At 31.9% G+C, this 9,402-nt stretch overlaps 2 protein-coding genes across 7 annotated transcripts; one reads left to right on the top strand and one right to left on the bottom strand.

Annotated features, from left to right (window-relative positions):
- The first annotated feature begins 975 nt into the window (after positions 1-975).
- Positions 976-3,499, top strand: LOC120119118. 2 transcript variants are annotated; one of them, XM_039139012.1, is made up of 3 exons: positions 976-1,752; positions 2,236-2,323; positions 2,392-2,503. In XM_039139012.1, exons 1-3 carry the CDS (start codon positions 1,114-1,116, stop codon positions 2,418-2,420), a joined length of 756 nt encoding a protein of 251 aa, XP_038994943.1. In that variant the 5' UTR covers positions 976-1,113; the 3' UTR covers positions 2,421-2,503. The 2 variants fall into 2 exon arrangements, with proteins under 2 accessions (XP_038994943.1, XP_038994942.1); XM_039139011.1 differs by lacking the exon at positions 2,236-2,323 and adding an exon at positions 2,985-3,499 and having other exon boundaries at positions 987-1,752; positions 2,392-2,502.
- Positions 3,500-3,940: 441 nt separating this feature from the next.
- LOC120119115 (F-box protein FBW2-like) lies at positions 3,941-6,242 on the bottom strand. Of its 5 annotated transcripts, none has more exons than XM_039139006.1 (4): positions 6,136-6,242; positions 5,708-5,804; positions 5,143-5,450; positions 3,941-4,818 (listed from the first exon to the last, which is right to left on the bottom strand). In XM_039139006.1, the coding sequence occupies exons 3-4, from the start codon at positions 5,448-5,450 to the stop codon at positions 4,170-4,172; spliced, it is 957 nt and encodes a 318-aa protein (XP_038994937.1). In that variant the 5' UTR covers positions 5,708-5,804; positions 6,136-6,242; the 3' UTR covers positions 3,941-4,169. The 5 variants fall into 5 exon arrangements, with proteins under 5 accessions (XP_038994937.1, XP_038994938.1, XP_038994939.1 ...); XM_039139007.1 differs by having other exon boundaries at positions 5,143-5,455; positions 5,713-5,804; XM_039139008.1 differs by lacking the exon at positions 6,136-6,242 and adding an exon at positions 5,974-6,029.
- Between the last annotated feature and the right edge of the window lie 3,160 nt (positions 6,243-9,402).

Below are 9,402 nucleotides of genomic sequence, written 5' to 3'. Positions count from 1 at the left end.
CTAGAACTTTAGATTTGATTTTTTAACAATGAGCAACATTCATCATTCATCACTCATCTACCATCCCCTATCAATTTAGTTTTTCAACAAGAATTTTACCTTCAAGGTTATGTTTGAAATTGGAATTGAATTGAGGGGGACCATAGAAGGAGGATGGAGAATCTATATATACATCAAGATACATTTAGAAATTAAAATGATGAAATTTAAGTATCTAACTACCGGTCTTAATTAGATTTGATAACTAAATCTATTGATGACTCCCTCATCTCATTGAGGTTTCATCTTCAAAGTATAACTGTCACCACTCAAGACATGTTAGCGTTGCTGAAAACTACAACTAAACCAAAATAAGATCATCATCTCTCATGCTAGGAAATGGAGGGCATATAGAAAACAAGGAAAAGATAAAAAATCACGTTTTGGTCAATTTCAAAGGAAATTGAGAGGAAAACTGAAAAGAAATGAATTAAAAAATTTTGTTATGGGTGCTTCCCAAAACGGAAGAGAAGATGAACTTATGTTGGAAAATTGGTAAAATAGCCACATAAGGGCTCCTCCTTAATGTGATTTTTAGTGCAATTTTAGGGTCCTACAGTCATCGACGGACAAATGGTGATTGGTGATGGTGGTGAGTGATACTGATGACCGGAAATTTTGATCAGATTAGAATCAAATTAATATTTTATCTAAAATTTATAGATCAAATTGATATCTATATGAATTTTACATATCAAATTAATATTTTATCTAAAAATTAAGACATCAAATTAAGAATTGACTCCTTTTATTAGTATATTACATCATGAAAATTCAATGATCAAAAAGTAAAGTATTTATGGAATAAAAGTGACCATTTCGAAATTTACCCAATAGTTGCGGCTCAAACTTGAGGTAGCAAATTCATTCTGGCGCAGTCTGAGTTAGTCTTAACTTTGCCAAGCTAACATGCGCAGATAGAACCTAGGCGGTCGAAAGCATTGAATTCATCGCCATATCATTAGCCCGCCCCTCACCAAAAACAAACGAACATAAAAACCCAGCCTAACAATGTCTTTCCTTTCAATTCAAATCCATCCAAAACCCTAACAAAAACCAGGGCAGGAACGAACAATGTCAATCGTGTTTCAAAACCTCTTATCCCCTCCTCCCCCTCGTTTAAACCCTTATATCAAAAACCCTAATTCACTCCCTCCAATCACCTCCCTCCATCTCAGCTTCCCCAACCCGGATTCCGGTGTTTTACGATCCCAAACCCGAAATTTTCTCCATTTCAACTCCCGCCATACACCTGTCAATCCCTTTCCCAAAGCCTACAATCCAGATTTTTCAATTGCCACCTCACCAGGACAAAACCCCAATTCTAATACTATCAATTTAGACTCTTTTCTGTCTGCCACTGAACTTTTTTGCATTATTTCTTCGGCTGTTGTTTCCATTGTTTGTGCCTTTTCGGATTGGAAAGGTGTCGTTTTGGGTGGGATATGGAGAAGTATCATCGTATGGAGAGTTTTAGGATTGGTGTGTGGGATTGCAATTGGGGCGTGGATTAGGAAGCGTCAGTGGCGGAGGATTTGTGTCGAAACGGACAAGGCCGGTGGAAAAGGAGTGAATTTGGTCGGTAGGATTGAGAATTTGGAAGAGGATTTAAAAAGCTCCGTTACGATTATCCGTGTTTTGTCTAGGCAACTTGAGAAGTTGGGAGTTCGGTTTCGGGTTACAAGGAAAGCTTTGAAACAACCTATTGAAGAGGTAACAATGTTGTAATTCTTGCTGTTTGGTGTTAAGTTTTTAGTTAGAGAACTGGATTTGACTAATTCTTGCTGCTAAACGTTTAAGTTTTTAATTAGAGAATAAATGGAGACAAAGAACTATCCAATGTTATCATGGAAATATAGATGGGAAGATGAAGAAAGAAGAAGGATGAAGCTATGGAAACATGTTATGAAGTAACTTTCCAATGTTAAAATATGCCTAGAGCGCTCTCAGCTCTGGTTATTTGAAAAGTTAAACATCTCATTCTAACTCATATATGAAAAAGGGTGCTCAATTAACGTAAGTTCTCAATTAAACAAAGTTAAGGTGACTATTGTTAGAATATTAAAAAAAAGGCATATTCATTGGAATTTGTGATATGGATGAACATAGTTGCTTCAATTACACAAGTTCTATTTGATTGTGCCACTGCCATCTTTTGCCTATTTGATGGAGCACCTAACACTTCACTTGATATAGATGAATAAACTGAATGTTAGTTGTGGCTCTAATGTGATACTAATGAAGATCTTATCACCCTTGCTGCCTACCATGAGTAAATGGGAAGGCAAGCTGTTGATAACAAATTGTATTTTGTGATTTGTTCTTATGGTTATAACTTCCTCGTGTCTAAAGACTGCAGCCTTGGCTCAAAAGAATTCTGAGGCTACTAGAGCATTAGCAGCTCAAGAAGACATCCTGGAAAAGGAGCTTAAGGAAATTCAGAAAGTTTTGCTGGCAATGCAGGTAATATTTTACCATAGTTTGATTATTATCATTATTTTTTTAATTTTCTGAACTTGTTGGTAATATGCTCGGTTGGTATAGGAGTTCCATAATGGCACTTCAAGTAAGTTAAATATGGTTATGATATTAGTTGCATAAGAGTTTTAAAAGAGTAAGTATGTCAAGCTTTTTTCTGTCTATTATTGTGGTTTTGAATGCTTAAAAGATTGTGTGGCTTGGATTTAGCAAGCCTTAAGCCTTACTAAAACCAATAAAAAGTAAATGAGCCGTGATTCAAACACAAGAAAACTAAATTGCATCCTAGTTGTTCTGTTCCTTACTCCTTTCATTGTACCAATGGAGAACTTGTATTCAGAGGAACTAATCATAAGTAGGAAAACTCCAGCTTGTGGCTGTTGGATTCTCAACATGTGAATAATTACTAATTCAAAACACGGTTTGTCATTGGATTCACCACATATGATTGGTGTTGTATTCTATAGGAGCAACAGCAAAAACAACTCGAGTTGATCCTTGCAATTGCAAAGTCAGGGAAGTTGTTTGAAGACAAGCGGGGACCCAGTCATCGGAAAGATACAGTTGAAGCATGTAAATCAACTGAGGAGACAAAACAAATGGAAGTCCATCAGAGTCAACGTACAACCAGGGGATCTAGCAATGATAAATCGTAAGAATTCAAATCGGCTGATGTAATTGGTGTAAGTGCAACAGTGTAATGTCAGTTTGTCAGCATACAAGGGCTCATCAACTGCCATAGAACTCACCTTAGCTGCTTGGGCATAAACCTCTTTTGTTTTCTCGAATCCTTCTTGCCTGTTGACAGATTGATCCTTGCAGACCTGCTGCAAATGATGATGGATGAAGAGCTAGAAATGTTTAGTAACATAATAAAATGGTACACTTGCTTATTTTCAGTTGAGCATAGAAACATGCCAATATGAAAGACATGGCTTTTTTGTGCTTAACTTGTATCTGTAATTCTTCTTTTACGAGATATTCCCGGTATTTGTTGTATTTTCTCTAATGTTATAATAAAATATTAAAAAATAGTTTTGTTTTGGTACACCTTGCTGGCGGCCTTTTGAATAACAATGGATTATAATGCAATTATGATGGAACTACTTTCTTCTTTAACTCACCAACAATGCAGATAAAGGCTTTGGCTGAATGACGAAGCATTGGGAAAAAGGGCTTTAAAGGCAAGGCGTGGTGCTTTTCTTCAATCCTCATTTGACATTTTGAAAATACTTGATTGTTTATAAACGTAAGGATCAACATGAAGTCAAAAGGATGAAGGGAAAATCTCCTTTCTGTTGCAGTCTGATCAAGTTCTTTGATACTCCATGGAAGTCACCATACACACTAATTTGGACCATCTTTACAAATTCCTTTCAAAATTGTGTAATCATTGTAGGGACGTTACTGAAGCATGGAAATGCAATCAGATATAGACCTCAATTTACTAAGGAAACAAATTCTTTTGCTACAGGTTACAAGTTCTTTTATTACAAACACTCCTAGGAAAACTTGTTTATACACTACATTAGAAAATAGAAACACAATGTTTGTACATAGCAAAGTGTCAGCAAAGTGCTCACAGAAGTCGAGGTTGACGTCAGTGTGGAGCTCTGTCAACCTAATTTCGAGAAGAGACGAATAACAGTCCTTTAGGGGGAGAGGGGCCAATCGAATGCAGCATTTTCAGAGTCAAAACCATCATAGAACCTCATTTCCACATCTTCCACACTTTGGTCATCTTCCCAATCCCCATATGATATCTCATCATCAACGCCGACATCTCCGGCAACAAAGTCCCAGGCCAAGTAACCAGAGGAACCTGAATAATTCGAACAATCATCCCATCCCTTCATCCCAAAATAGTCCACAACGAGAGGTCCGACCACCTTCAGCCGTGAGAATTTCTTGACAAAACTTTCATCTAGCTTCACATTCCAGCATCCTCGAACGTCTAGTAACTCAAGGTCAGGGCAGCTTTCAAGTATTTTGAGCACACCTTCTGTACTAATAAGCAAGTATGCCACCTCAAGTTGCTTGAGCTTCGGCATTGTAGTAGCAATGGCAAGAGCTTCATCATCTTGAGACAGTTTATCTACTACCTCTAATGGGTGCATTGTTCTCCTCAACCCCATTAGTAACTTACAGTGCTTGCCTATTGCTTCGAGGGCCAGGGATCCGATATTCCTGCAGTAACTAACATCCAAGAAAGTCACTGAGGACAGCCTCCCAGCAACCTGTTCCACTACTGAATCACTTATTTCGCTTCTTGGCAGCCGTAAATTCTGAAGAGATTTGGCACTAGAAGCAATGGGAAGCAAGAGTAAATAACAAAAGCTATATCCCACATTTACAATATCCAAGGAAGTCACACATCATTCATTGATCATAGGATGCACTTCAGATTCTTTACCACGATGTTGGCTATTGTTCCCTACTCTATTAGTAAATATTCAGAATACAGAACTTCAGAAAATTCAGAGGAAATGAAAAAGCACAATAAACTTAATTCATTAATCTTCACTTTAGTATTAGTTTTAGCAACCTATAAAGAGAGTGAAGATGTAGGGATATGAAAAGAAAATGCAATTGAGAGCCATAGATAGCAACGAGTTATGTCCTTACTTATCAGCAATGAACGAAAAGCTCTGGTCATTAGAGATACCAGTAACACAGAGCTTCCGTAGTGAACCCGAGCTCCTAGTTATCAGCATTTGAAGCATGCGATCAAGGGTCTCCGGCTGACATCGTTGGCTCCATTTTTCGATGTCGATGACCTGCCAGCAATAAGGTCCACTAACTGCTCTCCCCCATGGTTTGCACACTCTTGGGATCACAGTAAGTATCTCCTGGAGTGGAAGATTCCTGAAAATCAACCCAAGTGCATCCGGAAGCAATTCATCCCAGCGCCTGAACTCACCATCTCCTTCCATCTGTAAAAAGTGAGGCAAAAGAAAAAACGTTATATAAACAAGAATTGAAAATCATAACATGTTAAAAAGATAGATAGACAAGCTTTATAATCTTGTAGTTCATCAGAAGCCAATGAAAATGGAGCCTAAATTATTAACACAAAGGCAAATGCCAACTAGAAAAAACTGGAACAATGACAATAAATAATCTGGTTTTCTAGTAAAAGAGGTGAGCTTTAAGCAAAAAGATGATTGAAAATGAAGAATAGTTACTTTACCTGAGCATCAGAAGCCTATATAATCTTTTCAAACATCTAGAAACCCAAATCCGAACACCTTTTCAAATCTTCTATTCCAAGCACATTGATCAAATAGCTAGGAGAAAATAACCATACCCAGATCAAGAAACAGCTAAAAGATCCAATTATGCAACAAAAAAGAACAAAAACAAAAGAAAATTAACGAAAGAAGAAAGACTTTTACCCAACAAGCCAGAAAAGGTCACTCATAGTTAGAAAAAAATAGATCAGAGAAAAGTAAGTACCGTCATGTTATCGTGATTAACATCACTAAAGAAAATGAAATAACACTGTACCACAAAAATTCTATTATTTGAATAATAAAGCAAAACTGATGAGAACATGAACATATGTACTAGTTCTACACTTTATAGTTAGCAAGAAAGAAAAAGAGAAAAAGATTTTACCAGAAGTTTGTTTTTTTTCCCGCTGGATCTGCGAAAAAAAAACGCGGTTTATCCGCCAGAAAGAAAGGTAAAAAGAGAAGAAAGCTGAAAGAAGAGTGAAGAAAGAGAGATTAGAGGTATGAGTGACAGCAGATAACTACAAAGAACAAGGAAAAATGATAAAACGTTAATCAAAAGTGTAAAGTAAATTATTGAACGAGGAACTGTCGGGAAACAATGGGGATTTAAATAATGGTGATTTTTTCAAAAATTATCTTTTCGTTATATATTTATCTGTCAGACACCTTTTTAGATATATTTATAGATTTAACATCATTTATAAAAAGACGCAATTTATGCATTGCGTCTTATACAACGTGTTGAATCCAATTGCTGTTTTTGTTTCTGTATTTCTAATTTATCCACTAGATCAATCTGATTGGTTCTTTGTGCCCAATTTTGATGTAAAGGTTATATTTCGATTCATCCTCTTTTTTCAATGATTTCATAATTGAACATTGAACTCATTTTATATGATTGGAGTTGCTGCGCCTTACGTGACAGGTAAAGGATTAAGTGTTAATTTCGTAAATTTTTTAAAATAATTTTTAATTTGTAATTAATTTTTGTTAGGGTGATTTTTATATAAAAAATTAATTTTTATTTATTTTTTTGTGTGTGAAAAAAAATTTATGCATTAAAATATTTAAATATTATTTTGTAAATTATTTTATAAATCGATAAATTTTGATTTTTACATGAAATTACACAATACGTATAATTTAATATAGGAAAACTATGAGGATAAGTAATTTAAAATATGAATAATTTTATAAAAGTTTTATAACTAGTATTTCTTTTACAAAATGATGATGATGATAATAAATATTTTATAATTTAAAAAATTATAAATTTCATATATTTTTGAAAAATTTATTAACTTTTAAAATAATTGTTTAAAAATATAATAAAATATTAAAATAAACTTTTAATAACAATTGAGTGATCAAAATGAATTATTATTCATTAATTATTATTTTTTAACAATAGTTAATAATGTTTATTTATTTTTAATAAAATTATAATTTAATATTTATTAAAATTAATATTAGAAAGAATATTTTAAATATATAGGTGATGTTTTTAGCTTTACATTCTTTTTTTATTGAATTTTGTTACAAGTTTAGAGAGTAACATAAAAGAAAGGAAAATCATTAGATTTTCATGTATATATTTATAATTTTCTTTTAGAAACATTTTACCATAATTTTTCTTAATTAATTTGAATAATAGCAGATTAAATTATTAATTTGAATTATAACTCATATATTTAAAATTCAATAAAAAACATTAAAATAGAATTAAAAGTGAATAAAATTCAATAAAAAAAGAATGTAAAGATAAAAAATATCACCTATATATTTAAAATATTCTTTCTAATATTAATTTTAAAAAATATTAAATTAATATTAAATTCTAATTTTATTAAAAATAAATAAACATTATTAACTGTTGTTAAAAAATAATAATTAATGAATAATAATTCATTTGATCTCTCAATTGTAATTAAAAGTTTATTTTAATATTTTTTTATATTTTTAAACAATTAATTTTAAAAGTGAATAATTTTTTTAAAAATATATGAAATTTATACTTTTTAAATTATAAAAGAAATTATAATTTTTTAAATTATAAAATATTTCTTATTATCAACATCATTTTATAAAAGAAATACTAGTTATAAAACTTTTATAAAATTATTCATATTTTAAATTAGTTACTCTCAAAGTTTTACTATACTAGATTATACATATTGTGTAATTTCTTGCAAAACTCAAAATTTGTCGAGTTATAAAATAATTTACAAAAAAAGATTTAAAAATTTTAATGCTTTATTTTCGCAAAAAAAAGTTAAAAAAGTTGACGTTTTTACAAAAACATCACCCTAAAAAAATTAATTACATATTAAGCATCATTTTTAAACAAATTACAAAATTAGCATCTGATCTTTACACGTAACGTAAGGCGCGGTTCATGGGCCGCGTCTTACCCCACGGACGCCACATCAGCGTAAGGCGGGTGCATGGGCCGCACCTTTCTATAAAGAGTATTAGATCGAAAAATATATTTGAAAGGGTGTCTTACATGTAAATATATAAAAAAAAGGTGATTTTTGAAAAACAATCTCCTTAAATAATATCTCTGCCTCCAATTTATTTTTAAATATTTTAGTTTTATATATATTAAATTTTAAAATAAACTATCTATGACCATTCACCTATTTTAGTGCTTTTATTTTAGCTATCTAATTATATTTTTCAAATTACACATAACATTAAATTTTATTTCTGTCTTGATCACTTGTTAAATTTAATAATTAATTTTTATAAATATAATATAATATATAATAATAATAATAATTTTAATCTAATTTTAGTCCAAAATAATTTAACAAATACTTAATATTTTAAAATTCTATCAATTTGATCCCTTTATATAATATATAATTTATTAATAAATAATAAAATTTTAAATCGAATTATAAATCGATGGGGTCTAATTTAGGTTCTAATTTTATCTAATAAAAATTATATATATATTATATTTAAGTCAGATAACATCGAATATGATTTTTTATTTAAAATATTAAATTAAATTTTAAATTGATGAAAACCTTCTTAAATCTCAATCGAATCAAAGTAAAAGATTTCAATTTCTAGTTACGATCCCTAATATCAATCACCAAAATTCATTAACTCCATCGTAAAATTCGCAAATCACAATTTGTATAATATAAACATAAAATTGTTAAGTTCAAAAATAATGATAAAAAATAAATATAAAAATAAATATATTTGGTTTTTTCAACGTCTCCATCCTTGGTATTTTTTTCTCCAAAAATCATCTAAAATAATAAAAAACAACGATTCAACAAACTTTCTCAAATATGTACCAAACTAGCATCCTTTTTGACAAAATAAGGGGAGGCACATTGTGTGAGACGTGCCTTGTTGAGGTGGCAATAAGGCGCGTGGAGAGGGTGCGTTTTCCAGCTGAGTTGGCACCATAGTTGAAGGCGTGTTTCAGGGGATGCACTTTCGTGGGATTTTCGGGCCAGTTGGGAGGCACGTTGGAGGAGGCGTGCCTTCCCTCTCGCCTGTGGTTCCCACACTAATCGAGAGGTAAAGACCAGAGACACACTTTTCATCTTTCATGTGGGGAGTGCATCATTACCCTGATGTTTCAATACATTTGGGACTTCTGGTAGATGGAATTATTATTTGTGTT

Source organism: Hibiscus syriacus, unplaced genomic scaffold, assembly GCF_006381635.1.
Source record: "Hibiscus syriacus cultivar Baekdansim isolate YM2019G1 unplaced genomic scaffold, ASM638163v2 tig00110331_pilon, whole genome shotgun sequence".
Taxonomy (NCBI): Eukaryota; Viridiplantae; Streptophyta; class Magnoliopsida; order Malvales; family Malvaceae; genus Hibiscus; species Hibiscus syriacus.
Note: the sequence above shows the minus strand (reverse complement) of the source record. Positions and strands in the feature narration are given on the sequence as shown.

What these genes read in the sequence shown, in the direction of transcription:
- LOC120119118 (XM_039139011.1), top strand. Translation starts at nt 1,114, where the DNA reads ATGTCAATCGTGTTTCAAAACCTCTTATCCCCTCCTCCCCCTCGTTTA. An exon ending in TGAAACAACCTATTGAAGAG is followed by an intron (nt 1,753 to 2,391) that starts GTAACAATGTTG and finishes TCGTGTCTAAAG; the next exon opens with ACTGCAGCCTTGGCTCAAAA. An exon ending in AAGTTTTGCTGGCAATGCAG is followed by an intron (nt 2,503 to 2,984) that starts GTAATATTTTAC and finishes TGTATTCTATAG; the next exon opens with GAGCAACAGCAAAAACAACT.
- LOC120119115 (XM_039139006.1), bottom strand. Translation starts at nt 5,450, where the DNA reads ATGGAAGGAGATGGTGAGTTCAGGCGCTGGGATGAATTGCTTCCGGAT. An exon ending in TTTTCGTTCATTGCTGATAA is followed by an intron (nt 4,819 to 5,142) that starts GTAAGGACATAA and finishes CATTGCTTCTAG; the next exon opens with TGCCAAATCTCTTCAGAATT.